This window comes from Astyanax mexicanus, chromosome 12 (genome assembly GCF_023375975.1).
Source record: "Astyanax mexicanus isolate ESR-SI-001 chromosome 12, AstMex3_surface, whole genome shotgun sequence".
NCBI classification, from domain to species: domain Eukaryota; kingdom Metazoa; phylum Chordata; class Actinopteri; order Characiformes; family Acestrorhamphidae; genus Astyanax; species Astyanax mexicanus.
In genome coordinates, this window is record NC_064419.1 from 14,933,226 (window position 1) to 14,949,700 (window position 16,475).

General features: G+C 39.8%; 1 protein-coding gene across 1 annotated transcript in view; it reads left to right on the forward strand.

Annotated features, from left to right (window-relative positions):
• The first annotated feature begins 8,889 nt into the window (after positions 1-8,889).
• Positions 8,890-16,475, forward strand: part of plxnd1 (plexin D1) — a 106,459-nt gene continuing 98,873 nt past the window's right edge. Inside the window, exon 1 of the mRNA XM_022670750.2 lies at positions 8,890-10,411. Coding sequence (XP_022526471.2) covers positions 9,059-10,411 — 1,353 coding nt within the window. The 5' untranslated portion in view covers positions 8,890-9,058. The remainder of the gene's footprint in view (positions 10,412-16,475) is intronic.

Sequence of the window (16,475 nt, forward strand, 5' to 3'; positions counted from 1 at the left end):
TGTAGTACTAAATGTATATCACAATATTTTATATAGTATAACAGGTGTACCACTATATTTTATATAGTATAACAGATACCAGAATATTTTATATAGTATAACAGATACCAGAATATTTTACATAGTATAACAGGTGTACCACTTTATTTTATATAGTATAACAGATACCAGAATATTTTATATAGTATAACAGATACCAGAATATTTTATATAGTATAACAGATGCCACAATATTTTATATAGTATAACAGGTATACCAGCATTTATTTTACATAGTAAAACAGATATACCACAATATTTTACATAGTATAACAGTGTACCACTATATTTTATATAGTATAACAGATGCCACAATATTTTATGTAGTAAAAAAGATGCCACAATATTTTACATAGTATAACAGGTGTACCTCTATATTTTATATAGTATAACAGACGCCACAATATTTTATATACTTAAAGGTGGTTTTTATAATATGTATTTTTTTTTTACTAACGAGACTTTATTTAGTTATTTATTTATTTTTCAATTATGAATTGAATTTCAAAGGAATTCGTTTGAATTCACACTCAAAATCAAAGAGTGTAATTATTTAAAGAGTGTATCTTTTTAAGCCACGCTTTAAGGTGGCGAGGATTTTGATTGGTCAGAAATGGATGGCCCGCGGTGGAGAAACATTTAATTGGTTAAAAATGGACAGAGCGTCGGGCAAGCGCTGGCTGAAAATGCATGCGGCCGCCTGTAGATGGCGCATTTTAACAGTAAAAAAGAGCATTTAAGCAAAGCGCTGTGCAAATGCTCTGAATAAAGGGGAAAACACAATGCGAGGGACAAAGTTTAATTCTGCGTGCAATATAATGTAAATAAAATTAGATAATATCAATTAAAACGTTATTGCTTTTACTTTTGGCCTAATTCCCAGGCCATTATCTCTTCAGTCTTAAGTCGTTTAGAAAACTATAGAAAACTAAAACTAACAAACAATACATAAGACTGTCAAAATCCTGAAGAAGGACAAATATTACTGTTGATTTTTACCACAATGACCCTGTTAACACAGCATGTAAGATGATTTAATTAATGGTGAAATAGTAATTTTCTTCTAATTCCCATATCATTATTTCTTCAGTCTTTTGTCGTCTCACAAAAATGACTATCAGACCTAAAACCCACATTAATGATAATATACTTGTACATTTTTACAGAATAAGAAATTCACTTCAGAAGTTCATAGTGAATTCACTATTTACCTATCATTCTATATATAATTATATGTTATGATAGTTTAGACTTATTTTCTAAATTTGAAAGAATACATTAATTTAGTATCTAACTGTAAAACCCAAAGATTTGTTTTACAACATGTGATTGTATTATACCAGACTGTTGACTAATAACTGCTTGTTCTCTTTCCTATCATGTTTCTTTCTGTTTATTAATTTGTCTGCACTTATGAACAGGTAAACATACTGATAAATCTAAACTGGTTTGTGCATGTTAAGTGCAAGTACCAGCCTAGTTACTGGTTGACATCGAATTAGACAAAAAGTGCAATTTCACCATTAATTCTATAATATTGCATGCTATATTCACAGGGTCATTGTGGAAAAAATCTGCAGTAATATGATAGTTTTTGAGACTGAAGAGATAATGGCCTGGCAATTAGGCCAAAAGTGAAAGCAATAACGTTTTAATTCATATTATCTAATTTTATTTACATTAGCTTATATTCCACTCAGAGTTAAACTCTGTCCCTCGCAATGTGTTCTCTTCTTTATTCAGAGCGTTTGCACAGCGCTTTGCTTACATGCTGTTTTTTACTGTTAAAATGCGCCATCTACAGGCGGCCGCATGTATTTTCAGCCAGCATTTAAGGTGGAACGGAAATCTGAATAAGACACAGGCGAATAAGAAGCTAACTTCAGCGTCGTTAATTTTCCTAACATTACATTAGTTAGAGCTTTACCCGTTAGAACCTGTATATAAGCTACACTTCATTCCTTCACTCTCAGAACTACAGTTTTATCATTATTAACATCAGTTTCACTGGCCCTACAGTAAAACTCTGTGGAACACTACAATATCTGCTCTATTAAACAACAGTCACCAACAGTTCACTACAGTTTCTGCACTACAGTTAAATAAGGTAGTAAACACTGCTCTTTTGTTGTTTATTTTCCTCTGTGTAAATCCTGATTCTGAGATTCTCAGTAGGATAAAACACTGTATTAACCCGAAACAATAATCAATCAATCAAACATTTTACCTGTGAAGAACAATTGGCTACAGATAGGATCACATGTATATGTGTGTGGATTACGTCTAAGTGACTGTGTATAAATAAGCATGTGTGTGGTAGCTACATGTGTTCCTGTAGGTGGTAGTTGGAAGTTGTGGTTTGGTCATTGGGAACCTCTGATATAGAGGGGTTTAGTATGAAGTGTTACTGGTGTGAGTGTGCAGTGAGTTCTCCAGCAGATGGCGAGCTGTACCTTTTTTCATGAGCTGGATCGAGACTCTTTAATGGAGCTTCAGAGAGTTTGTTGACTCTTTTATTTTTTAACTCTTTAATCCTGAAATTACTGAACACCAGACTGTAAATAATATTTGGTCTGAATGTCTCTTATGCTGAAGTTTCACAGTAAACTCACTTCCTTCTTTAGAATCTCTAGTTTTCTCACTTCGCAGTAAAAACGCTCCTTCACTGATTTACAGCGCAGATCTCAACCCGGTCACGACTCACGATCACCGCAGACTGACAGGGCGGCATGACGGCGCTGCATTATCTGATTATCTGAACGGAAACAGCTCGTGACCTGTAGTTTGTAAAGGTGGCCGAACGGTTTTTACTGAGTATAGTTAGCTTTTGAATTCTAAATAAAACGTCCTCTGAGATTCCAAAAAATACAAAGCCAAATTAAATTTTATTTGGTTTATTATATATTTTCGCAAAAACATCATATTTAACTAAATTAATATTATGAAATTAATTTGCTTGTTTATGACACTAATTAAACCCCAAAAAATTGGTTTCATGCTTAAACAATGATATATAAATATAATTTGTAAAAGTAATAATGTATTTTTAAACTTTTAAATGTTTCAAATTGATTAGATTTTTGCATGCTGGAAATACACCAAAAAAAAACTGAAATGAAAACAAAACAAAATTTTAAATGGTCTATAGGCTGAAAACATTTTAAAAAAGGTTTAAAGGAATTGAGCCAATTCGCTTAGTATAACATGAATTAAATTGTCCAATTTTTGTTACCTTGCTTTTTAAAGAAAAAGCCATTACAATGCTACAATAATAGAATGGCATATATTAAATTGCCTAAATGTATTCTTGTCACACAAGTGTGTCAGTAGATTAAGTGGCTGAAATCTACACAAAGGCAGTCATTCTTTTAGTAAACAAACAAATGCTTAAACCAGTTTACCTCAGCTAAGGTTACTATCCTAGCCCTGTACAGCTTTTAACCTTTAGACTACAACACAGCCAGTTTGTAGGGAGGAAACTGAATAAACTGATTCCAGCTTGATTAGTGAAGCTGAATGGTTTATTACATTGCATTTATGTGAGTAGAGCATAAAAATGAAGTTGAACCTGGTGTTTATCACTGCTCCCCTATAGCTCCCTGACACAATCCCCTCCAGTACTGCATACAGCTATACTACACTGCGCATATGTGATGGCCTTGGGTGGGTGTTGTGTGGGTCTGCTGCTGGAAAATATTCATAGAACAAACACTGCAATATGGCTTAAAATAAATTAGTCATTGTTCAGCATAAACTATTCAGTGTTTTTGTTTATTCGACTGAAGTGCTGTTTTGCTTTTTCACCATTTTCTTGACAGTTTTTAGTATATCCCAAATGAGTATTTGTGTTGCTTCCCATAAATAACTATATAACTACACTGGCCAAAAAAAGTGGGCACCAAAAAAAAGGTCACACTCCTATATTTGGTTGGACTGTCTTTAGCTTTGATTGCTGCATGCATTCTCTGTGGCATTTTAATAATCTTCTCCAATGTCACAAGATTTATTTCAATTCAGTGTTGCATTAATTTTTCACCAAGATCTTGCAGCATTGATGATGGTAGAGTCTGACCACTGCACAAAGCAGCTCTTCTCCATCCAGCACATCCCAAAGATTCTCAATGAGGTTAAGTTCTGGACTCTGTGGTGAACAATCCATGTGTGAAAATGATGATCTCATGCTCCCTAAACCACTCTTTTACAATTCATCTTGGAATATGTCAGTGCCATCAGGGAAGAAAAAATCCATTGATGGAGTAACCTGGTCTATATTCAGTATATTCAGGTAGTCAGCTGACCTCATTCCTTTAGCACAAACTGTTGCTGAACCTAGACCTGACCAACTGCAGCAACCCCACTTCATTTGCTTACTTTAAATAGGCCTACTGCAACTTTTACATCTCAAGATTTCCTTTTACTGTGATAAATATGTTGTATAGAGGATATTATTATCTGCGATTTTCTAACTTAGACTGTTTTTTTCCTTTAAACCAGGACTTTGAGGTAGGAGGAATTTCAGAAGCTAAAACACCCAGTTAACATGTATTTAAAGCCTGTTTTCACAGATTCAGTGTCGAAAGCAAATTGAAGGTGAAAGAGCACCACCTACACACACACACACAAACACACTAACAGGCTAATTCTTGCGCAAAATTTGTCTCAGTTCCAGCCCACATCACATTTCCCAGAGCTGACTGTTCTGTTCCTCATTGGGAAACAGTCTGGAAGTCAGGGCTGAATCTGAAACTCCAGGCTGAAATGTGGAGAGTTCTGAGAGAAGCTCCATGACGGAGCTGTGAGTGGAAACAGCCTGTGAACTGTGGGGTTTTAGGACACATTATGAGAAAATCTGCCTTTAGATTAGCATGTTTACGTTACTGTTGTTTATTATGAGGCGGAACAAGCACCTCTGAGTGGCACATTGTTATTGTGTGTGCATGTTTGAGCATGTATTTACTGCTTTGTAGGAACCCAGATTATAGTGTTTACCAGTTTACCAGTACTTTAGATGCTTTCTTTAAACTCTAAATACAGCAGCAGACCAAGCTCATACAATTAACCAAGTAGGTTAATTCCTGCACAGAAGCTCATTCTGTTCTCACAACACAAAAACCTGGATCCACATTAACTAATTCTAATTCAAAACACTAAAGCATGTTCTCTGTTTCAAAGCTATGTATAGCCAATCACAGTACAGCCACTCTCCAAATGATAACAGCTAATGACATTACAGAAACAGCATTACTTTGTAACTTTTTATAACATTTCTTATTTGAGTAACAAATGTGAGGCATTTTGTCAACATATTGTCTACAAGTAATTGATATTTATTATATAGAACTGTACAGTAGACACAAATTGTCTGTGGCCATTCAATGTGAAAAAATAAACTGTAGGGACATGAAATTGTTGCCAAACTGTCTCTAAAAATGTGATTATTAAATGCATATTTCGTGATAGTTAAATGAATTGTATCAATAGTATAGTCCACAATAGATGGAGCTGATTGATTTTGGCACCATGCATAATGCTACCCAGCATTAAAATCCTTGGATCATTTGTGGGTAACTGAGAAAGAGGTATGGTAATCATCTAACATTGTGACCTTACTAATGCAATAAAGTCCTCACAGCAATCTTCTATGATCTAGTAGAAACCCTCCCTGACATTAGAGACAGTTACTTCAACAATATCCCACCTTATCCCCAACTTTGTATGGTGCTCAGATTAGAGAAGCTCCGTGTGTACATTTGCACATCTGTGTCAGCAATGGGTGCAACTTATGGTAGCTGATTGCATTTATGAGAATTGTCCAGTGTTCACAGATCTGAGATCAATATTAAGCAAGAGTAATTAAAGCAGCAGTCCTTATGATAAAATACAGGAGCTGTTGTAAATATGGAGGTCTCAAAAGAGCAAACTTAGTCTTCATATGCGTGCTCATGCATTGTTAAACCAAACATATGTATAATTTGAACTGAAGAGAGCTGGCAAAATAAAAGTTCACCGCAAAGAATGTTTTAAAAGTACTTTTCTGCATGCACAGACTGACACTTCAATATAAACCAGTGCATACACCCCACAAATTTAGGAAGTGTGTTCTAGGCAGCTATTTGCATTTCCGTTATCTGGGCTGCTAATCATCACAACTTCTTTCCCTGCTTCATCAGTCGTGTGGGAAGCCAAAGGAAGCCCAGTTCATGAGTTTTATCAGCTTCAGTAGCAGCGCAAGGCTTCCTAAAGCTTTCGAAATGTTTCTTTAAACAGTACAAACCTGAAATATAAAAATATTTAGAGTAGAATATAAAAAACGACATAAAAACAAACAACATTTAAATAATACCCTAACAATAGATACATTGGCTATGTTTTATGTTGGTCCCACATATAGATGTCTGTAGTTGGGCTTATTGAACCCATGTGAGATTAATGTGGGTGTCCATTTTAGAAGCCAAAATTGGGCCAATTATACATAGGTACAAGCCCCCAAGTGCACCTGGAGCCCCCCTAGTCCATGTTTGAACTATGTGAGCTCCACACGAAAATGTTGGGTAGGAAATTAAAGGGGAACTCCCCCACATAAGAAAAAAGAACACCCGCCATGTTTTTTTTCGCATTTTGTGGAACCCCGACTTTAAAAACGTGAAATCATTAAAAAAAAAATAATAATAAATAAAAAAAAAAAAATATATATATATATATATATATATATATATATATATATATATATATATATATATATAAATAAATGTGTGTGTGTGTGTGTGTGTGTGTGTTTTACCTCTTTTGGTTATGCATATTATGATTGGTCCTCACATGGTATACATTTTTTCATGTTGTTAGCCATAGCCTAGCTAGTAGTGAATTGGAAACCCGACCACAGCTACAACAGAACACAACATAAACTCGTGTGGACATATGAGTGTGTTCATATGCAATGTTCTGGATATCATATGTCCTGCTCAATTATTCCTCACATGCATGTAAGTGCGTTTAGAATTTTCTCTTCTTTTGAGCCACATATGTCTCGTTTAAATATTTATGAGCCTCAAAAACGTGTCGAAATCCGTCTAAACGCACATCACACTCAGCAGACCTGAAGCCCAGAGGAGAAGGTCCCGTTTGGAGCTCCGAGCAGCTGGTAGCGCTTTCACGGCTGTTACCGGGCGCTCAGCTCCGGGCTCTGCTGCTGTTAGAGTCACATAAAAATCCTTTTTTATATGCGTGTGAACAAAACCACGGCAAAATCCTCGAGCCCACAGCCTTCAGAGGAGCATTAGCGTCTAAACATCCCTCCTACATGTCGCAGTTTCACACGCTGTCCGCTTTATTTAACGTTACATTTTATACTTAAGGGATAAATTTACTTCTGAAAGGAAATACTGTTTTAACAGGATTAAGGAGAATAGGTCTCACAGAATTGGTGTTATAGATTAGCAGATGTGTGACTGAGCGCTGCCTAACGTTCTTTGGTGTTTTAACTTTTAGCTGATATGAAAAGTTTACTTTCACAGCTGAAACAATGTTAACGCAACAACAACAACAGATATAACGATAACATATCTGTACAGCTCTGAGATTTGGATAAGAGATAAGGGGTGAGGGACGCAGTTCTCCTGCTTTTAAAGAGGAAACCAGTGATTTGATAAGTTTTCACACTTGTCAGTCTTTGAGATGTAAACAAGTATGCCAGAGAGTTTTGATTTTAAATTCCTGTTCCAGAGAAGCTAAACAACTTCTTGTTTATATTATTAAACATATTTATAGTGTTGGTGATGGGAACCAGGGGGTCACAAGAAAACAAGAAGTCCCTAAATAACCTGTAGATTCCTTCAAGAAAACAAATATTAATCAATTTGCCTATTTAACAACTTTTTGTATTGATCAATGTTAAGTATTACTTTGGGAACTTTTGGGGGTTCTTTAATCTGAAACTGTGGAGAATCCTCTCAATGTGCTTTAAGTATGAAATTTGATTTCTCAAAGAACTCCCCCACCCCATTTACATTAAGGGTCTTAGAAGGTCCTAAAACTCTTGAATTCAACTACATTGTTAAAATGACAACATCCTTGACAGGCCTTTTTTAAGGATCTTGCACATTTCCATCTCTGAAGTGGATATGTTGAGGTAGAAATGCTGCTGCTGATATTCACAAGTACCGAAATACCAGATCTGTTATGGTGTGGGATTGTGTCAGAACATTTCTGCGTTCATAAATTTATGTATTCTAAATTTCATCAAGCCAATGCAAGAGCAAACACTGCACAAATTACAAAGGCATGATTGTGGAAGATCAGGGTGTGTCTGGACAGCATGCCGTGCTAACCTGTCCTCAATAAAGAACATGTGGATAATTAAAAAAAAATACAAATTAAACCCTTTATTGGTTCTTGGTATTTGTGGTACTTTAAGTTTTTAAGAGGTGTGAGAAAGAATGGACGATCCTCGTGGGTGGCTCCAACTAGCCTAAAGTTCTACCTTAATACAACCTCAATTCTTTGACAAACCAGATTTAATACTGAAGATCAAAGCTTCCTATAGGCGCCCTTTATAAGAGTTTTGGGAAGGATTTTTTTTTATTTATTTTAATTTGGTGTAAAGGTGTTTGTGGCAGGGGTGTTCTTTGTCAGTAATGTAAACTACCTACCTCTGATCATCCCACAGACAACACTGATAAAACAAAACGGGTCTCGCGCTGATCTCTAAGAGGTAGTTAACATTATAAAAGTAGTCTCGAGTTTTGTGAACACATTGGGGAGTGTAAGGTCAGTGAGTGTGTGTTTGTGCATGTGTGCTTGTGCATGCGTGCGCGCGCGTTTGTCTCCCTCGCTTGCTCGTGCTGTTTTCAGTAAAGGAAGCACGCGGCTCCTCCTCCCGTTATTCTGCCCTGAGCTGTCCGGCAGGAAACCGCCTCTTTTTGCCTCTCCGCCGGCTCGGTCGCGGCGCGAGCTCACTTCTCTCGATGCTCGTGCGCGTGCGGAGGAGCGCGCGGCACAAGCCAATTCACACGGAATTATTATGTCCAGGACCGCGACGAGAGTCCCGCGCGCCGCCGCCTCGCCTCTCCTCGCGGCGCAGCTGCTGCTGCTGATCGCGGCTAGCCTGACGCGCGCGGCTGGAGCGCTGCGCGTGCACCAGGCGTTCTCGTCACCGAGCGAGACGAACAATTTCGCCGTGGACGCCGAGTCGCGGCGCGTCTACGTGGGCGCCGTGAACGCGTTGTACCAGCTGAGCGGCTCGCTCGCGCCCGAGGCCGAGCAGCGCACTGGCCCCGTGCAGGACAGCGCGCTGTGCCATGCACCGCAGCTGCCGCAGGCGCCGTGTGAGCACGCGCGCGCCCTAGCTGACAACCACAACAAACTGCTGGCGCTGGACGGAGCGCAGGGCGTGCTGGTGGCGTGCGGCTCCGTGCACCAGGGCTTCTGCGAGCTGCGCAGCTTGGAGAACGTGACGCGCATGGCTGTCAGCTTCCCGCCGCCCGGCGCCGCCGTGTTCCCAAGCATGCTGAACGTGGCCGCCAACCACGCCAACGCCAGCACGGCGGGACTGGTGTTTCGCGTGCGCGGTGGTGTCGGCGGTGGAGGGAGCGCGCGCCTCCTGGTCGCCGCCACGTACACGGGCGCGGGCAGCGACTTTTTCCCACGCAACCGCAGCCGAGAGGACCTGCGCTTCGAGAACACGCCGGAGATCGCTATCCGCGCGCTCGACGCCGCCGAACCCACGCGACTTTTTACCTATGACATCAACCCTTCCGAGGACAACGTGCTCAAGATCAAGCAGGAGGCCAAAGCGCGCAACAAGCTGGCGTTCGTGCGCGCCTTTGCTTGGCACACCTACGCGTACGTGGCCATGAACCGGGACGGGGTCGGGGGAGCAGGTGGTGGAGGAGGAGGCGCGGGAGGAAGCACCGGTGGTGGAGCTACTAGCGGTGGAGGTGGAAGCGGAGGAGGTGGTGGAGGTGGAGGCGCCAAGGAAAGCGAGCCTAGCAGCGTGCTTGCGCGCATCTGCTTGGACGCGGAGGTGCCGCGCCGCTCCGCCGCCGCGGAGCCGCGCAAGCTCACCGAGTCTTACGTGCAGATGGGGCTGCAGTGCGGCGCAGGGGGGGACGTATACGGCCGCCTCGTGTCCGTGTTCGCCGCCGAGAACGTGTTCACGGACAGCCACGAGCGCGCCGAGCCCTACCTGTTCGGTGTATTCTCGCGGGCGGGCAGCAGGTGGACGGCACTGTGCGCGTTCCGCTTCGCCGATGTGGAGGAGAGAATTCGCGAGGCGCGCCGAAACTGCTCGAGCGGACCCAATGGAGACGTGCGCGTGCTGGACAGTGTCATCCAGGGCTCCGGGGCTGAGTGCGAGGCAAAGGGCAACATTGTGGTGAGTGGAATGAAATAGTGAACTGTAGATGCTCTGTGATGGTGCAGTCATTGTAGGAGCAATAAGACAGTGAATAATGAAACAGTGAGTGGGAAATGTGGGGCAGTGTGTGGGGTAATGTGTGACAGAGTGTGGGGTTATGTGTGGCAGAGTATGGGGTAATGTGTGGCAGAGTATGGGGTAATGTGTGGCAGTGTGTGGGGTAATGTGTGGCAGTGTGTGGGGTAATTTGTGGCAGAGTGTGGGGTAATGTGGGGCAGAGTGGGGGTAATGTGGGGCAGTGTGTGGGGTAGTTTTTTGGCAGAGTGTGGGGTAATGTGGGGCAGTGTGTGAGGTAATTTGTGGCAGAGTGTGGGGTAATGTGGGGCAGAGTTGGGGTAATGTGGGGCAGTGTGTGGCAGTGTGTGGGATAGTTTGTGGCAGTGTGGGGTAATGTGGGGCAGTGTGTGGGGTAATTTGTGGCAGAGTATGGGGTAATGTGGGGCAGACTGTGGGGCAGTGTGTGGGGTAATGTGAGGAAGTATGTGGGATAATGTGGAGCAGTGTGTGGGGTAATATGAGGAAGTATGTGGGATAATGTGGGGCAGTGTGTGGGGTAATTTGTGGCACAGTATGGGGTCATTTGTGGCAGAGTGTGGGGTAATGTGGGGCAGTTTGTTCAGGGTTATAAGGTGTTAGGTATGAGGTAACTCCTTAAGTGTAGTAATACACATAAGGAACAGTAAGGGTTTAATGGACAGTGGTTATTAGTGCAGTTGGGGTACTGGGGATATCATGCTACACACGGCTGTGCCTACTATAATCTGACACACTAATTTCTAATTACTAAATAATTAATTAACTAATTAATACTGTGCTCTGAGGGACAATTTTGTGGGGACTGTTAGAATAAATAAGTGTATCATGGGACAGTTTGTTGGGCACGGTGTGAGTTTGTGAGGTATGGAATAGGATAGGGATTTAGACACACTATAAAAAATAAAGAGTGTGTACAGTTAAGGGAATTTGAACACATTGAGCATGCTTGAACTTTTTTCTGTAAAATAGAGACAGAGAGAAGAAAAATAAATATTTTAAAGTTATTTTACAAACATATGATGTAAACTATCAAGAACTGGAAAGAGCTCTGGTAAGAGTAGAGTAATTGTAAGAGTAGGGAAATAAAAAAAATATATACATTTATTCTAATAGTTATCAGAGAACAGTGTTAGCTAGCATGGGAGTGTATAGAGTAGGGACTGTATATTTGGTATTATGGTACAGTGTATTGAGTAGTATAGGTCAGTATGAAATGTGCTATTAATAGAACAATGTGTTATATATTAGTGTATGTTAAATTATATGTGCTTAATGGAGGGTGTGTTTTGTGGTATTATTAGGGTAATAGACAATGTTTTAGATTCTATGGTATAGTGATTTTAGTATTGTGTATCATTGTATTAACATTATTATGGGATAACATAAATAGTTACCTAGTACAGGACAGTGTGTTTTAGGGCGTTATAAAAACATATAATTATGTAAATGTATTAAATATGAGGTTTTAGTAACATGTGTGTGTGTTTGTTAAGTATTATGGGACACTGTTAATATGGGACCCTGTAAGATACAAGACTTTTTACAAGACTGTTTTGTGGGAGTATTTTGGGACATGGTTAATGAACACTGTACAAGATATAGGACAGTGTGTCAGGTAACGCATATGTTTTAATGGGAAGTGTGTAATAGACTGTTTTTACCATTTAAAAAAATGATCCTGCTTTTGGACTAGATTTTTGATTGTTCTGCATTGCTGTGAGGATTTGGTTGCATTCAGTGACCAAAGCTCATCCCAAAAGTATTGGCTGGAGCTTCATCATTCCAGAGAACACAGAGAACAGGCTTAGGCTAAAAACGGGAACTTATACCCCTTTTTAGCCTATGACTGTCATTTGGCATGGCTCCAGTACTTTCATGTTTGTCAGCTTCTGCTAATGGTCTGTTCTTTTGGCAGCACTTTGCCACTAGAGGGACTATACAAGCTGTGTCTGTGCATTTTCACATCAGTGTCAGCAATAGGTGCAATTTAAATCTTTTGAATGCACTCTTTAGATTTTTTTTTAGATTTTGAAATATAGTGTATTAATGTGTAATCGTGCCATTTCTTACTAAAGTTACAATTATAATATTTTTTTTGGTGATTGTATATTAATATGTCTTTTAAGTGAAACCTGTGGCACAGTTTCAAAGCACACTAGTTTATCTTCTCACGACTTGTTGCTCCTCAGTAGCATTTTGTTTAGACAGCACTTTTTTCTCCTAATATCTGTATAAATGTTCCAGCACATGTTTGCAGTCGGAGCGCAGTGTTTGTTTGTAGACTGTCCTAAAGTCAGGCTCACTGGAACATGTTTCTCTTGGCGACGGCGGGTTAAGTAAAGAGGCTGAACGCGGCCGTTACCGACGTTTCTGCGCGAGAGCTGTTTCTGCGAGAGGCTCTGCCAAAGCTCGCAGAGGTTATGGGAAGAGCGCAAGGAGGCTGATTCTGCACCCTCACGCATGACCCTGATCCACACAGCACTTTTGGGTTTACAGCTTAGTAAAAGGCAGCTTGAGCTTAAATGAATGATGTCTGTACTTCTTTCCAAGACACGTCTTTCAGATTATATAATTCCTCAGTTCTAAAGGTCGAGGTGGGTAGAGTAGACCAGTACTTCAAAGAAATAGCTGAAGTAGAAACAGAGCTACCAAAAACAGCCTGAGTGGGTTTAAGCAAACATGAGGTCAAAGTGTCTCAAGTGCTGAGTTTCCTCTGGAAAGTTTAGTACACTGAGCACCTATGGCCTTTCATTTCACTCCGGAAAAAAAGAAACGGAAAAGTTACGAGACTTGAGTAACAGCAAAGCAGTTCAGAGCCAAACGATTAGAAAGAAATGCAACCAAAATACTGGAATTAGGAATTAAAACTAAAGATTCTAGAGAGATATACAAGAGTTTCGGTCAAATGCCTCCATCTGACACTCAGCAAAGTACAGAGACACCTGTTCTGTCTTTCATTCTTCTGAAATCAGGAGTATTAATGAGGAGTTTATCCTACTATCCAGGGACAACTGTGTGGCTTTATACTCCTTTAATCCACACCTGTTATTGGGCATGGTGCCAGGTTCAAGCTCATCTGGTCCAGAGAGTCCTATTTTATTGACGACACGGCTGGATGTATTCATTAGTAGGAGTGTCCATAAAAAGTTGAACATTGACATTGCAAAAGTGATGAAACAGCAATATGTAAACTGAATATTAAGATGTAAGATCAGTTGAGAGGTGCTATGTTGTGACTGAGGTTAATCAAGTACATGGCAAGGCAGAGTTTGATAGTGATAAAGTGCTACATATATGATGGGACATTTAGTTTCTGAAGTTGTGGGAAAGGAAAGCAGTATATGATTGTAACTGTCAGATGGTGTCATTTTGGTAGCTGGAATTGAAACCATTTTTGGGATATTTTGGGAGTTTCACAGCCACTCCAAAACCCCCTTAGAGAAACTCTGGCACTGTGCTATCATTTGCGTGGGGGAGAGAGGCCTCATGGGAGTTTGTGGATAATGTAATCAAGTGTGTATTCAGAATCAAGGATGCACAACATAGCGCATTTGCCCAGTCATAATGGAATCAGAGTGGTTAGATGAGTTTGGGCAAGTTCATCATCATGAAAGAGTTTTTTCTAAAAGATATTTTGTGTAATTTAAAACATTTCTTTGGACAAATGATCACTGTTCAAATGGGGGTTTGTGCATGTTGTGCATGACTACATCCAGCATTCAGTTATAAAGCAAGGAATTTTACAACATTTCCATATGAATAAAATTTAAATGAACTTAAAAGAGAGTTAAGAACTTACAGAGTTGTTACAGCACTCTGTCCTTTACTTTAACTCATGAAGTCTCTGAGTGACATGTACTGAACATCCTGAGAGCATCACAGGACAGTTTGTATTTGAGTGATCATGTGACCTTATTTTCTAAATGCCAATGTGCTTGATAAAAACCTTATTTTGAATGTGTATTTTTTGCTTCTAAAGGTATGTCCCAACAATATTAATGATTCAAACAACATAATAAAATGTTATACAGGGTTAAATGGGCTTCTGGCCCAATTTCAATAACAAGCTGTTATTGAATACTATAAAAATACTATATAAAATACTAATTTATTAAGTAAAAGGATGTTGTTTTGTTGTTGTGACATGTGTTACAGTGTGGTGTTAAACTTAAAATATCTACTGAAGTCATGTGACTGTTATCAGAATAAGAAAAAAACCCTAACAAGCTGCTCAATCATTGATTCAGTTATTTTATATAAAATTGCTTAACTAGATCTGGGATCCTATGGGTTAATGACAAATTAGGTAAAATAAAAGAAAAAAGTTATACTGCACATTTACATTAAGTCAATTCAATGCAGGTTTTCAGTTATTCTGTTATAGTTTCATTTGGCTCTTGTTGTTATTGGAGAGGCTAATGATAGAAGGTGGGAACTGTGCCTGAATTAAAACTTCATGATTTTAAAATCAGTAAGGAACAGATTGGCCTCAAAATGATGCCATATGTTCTTACAGTATGAAGCTGAAATGTTATTATCGGAAACACATGGTGGCCTGGCATGTGTTTGGCGAAACACTGCATGCGTTTTTTTATTCCATGGTTCACTCTAAAGTCTTCTGTGCACAGTTAAAGAAAGACTCCAGAAATTAAGGTAGAGAGGAGAGTCATTACACGCATCAAATGCATATAAACGATAAAATAAAAATCAGTGCTGTATTTTTGACAGTGCAAAATTATAATTTGCTTACACCTCTAACCCTAATGCAGTGCGTCCCACCTCACAACTTAAAGAACATACTTTAACACATTGGAGTGAGATACAATAGAAGACCTTCAGAGGTTTTGTAGAGTCCGTGCCTCGAGGAGTCACTTCTAAACCGTTTCATGATTGCCTAAGACTTTTACTCAGAACTTTATATGCACACAATCACACTCACATACTAGGTACCTGTATGTCAGGCCCTTTCATCAATGCGATAATCATTATCATCCTCATCATCAAACATCACTGCAGTTACAAGACTTTCATCACACACTATCCTTTCATAAACACACACACTCCCACGTCTGCTCCCGTCTCCTCAGCGTAGCGTGTGAGCAGTCACTGCTGGTGACTCAGGCTGCAGGTTTTTGAGCACTGAGTGAAGTGTAACCGCTGGAATTCAGATTTGACTTTTTCGTGCATGTAGCGTATCTGAGAGTCCTTCAGGCTTTTGATAAGAGCTTTGAGTAACTTGTGGGAATCCGTCACCTGCTGAGTCTTCCTCTCTCTTTACAGCCGGCCCGAAGTTCCACACTAACAGCTTCACTCATGCGAGATAGAATAAATATTCCTCCCTTTAACAGAGTTATTTTAAAAATGGATCATTTCAGCCGTGATCTGAAATTACATGGCGTAAGCTGAACATGCTGAGCTATCTGGTGAATGAGGAGAAAGGCTGGCCCAGTCTTACAGTCCGGAGGATTAAAACAATAGCCTAATCAGCAGAGCGTAAATGAGAGAGTCTGAAGCACTCGCTTGGAAAAAATGACAAGTAGGAGTGTAAAACTGTAGCACTGCATCATGAATATGATATTGGAACCCTAGTTCCCGTCTGCATGTATCCAGATATTACTTTGTGTTTGACTAAAACAGTGTGTTAGGTGTGTATATAAAATCCACCAAAAACTTTCTGTAATGATCACAATGGATGCCTGTACTTACAGAATTTGCCAGTATATGAAACACACTGTAATAAATGTGAGTCTGTGACAGATACTATAAATAACATGTATTTAAATATCAGAAATATGTTTAAAGGAGCATTAAGAATTGTATTTTCTGTAGTAACTCATGACATGATCAGTGTGTATCATTATCAGATATTAAGGAAACTTTAATCAGTGGCTCTTCACAGCAGATTTTCAGCCATTATTTTTTTTACTTGGACTCTGCGATACGTCATGGTGATCTATTTTGGTTTTAGCCTCTGAATCTTCCCACT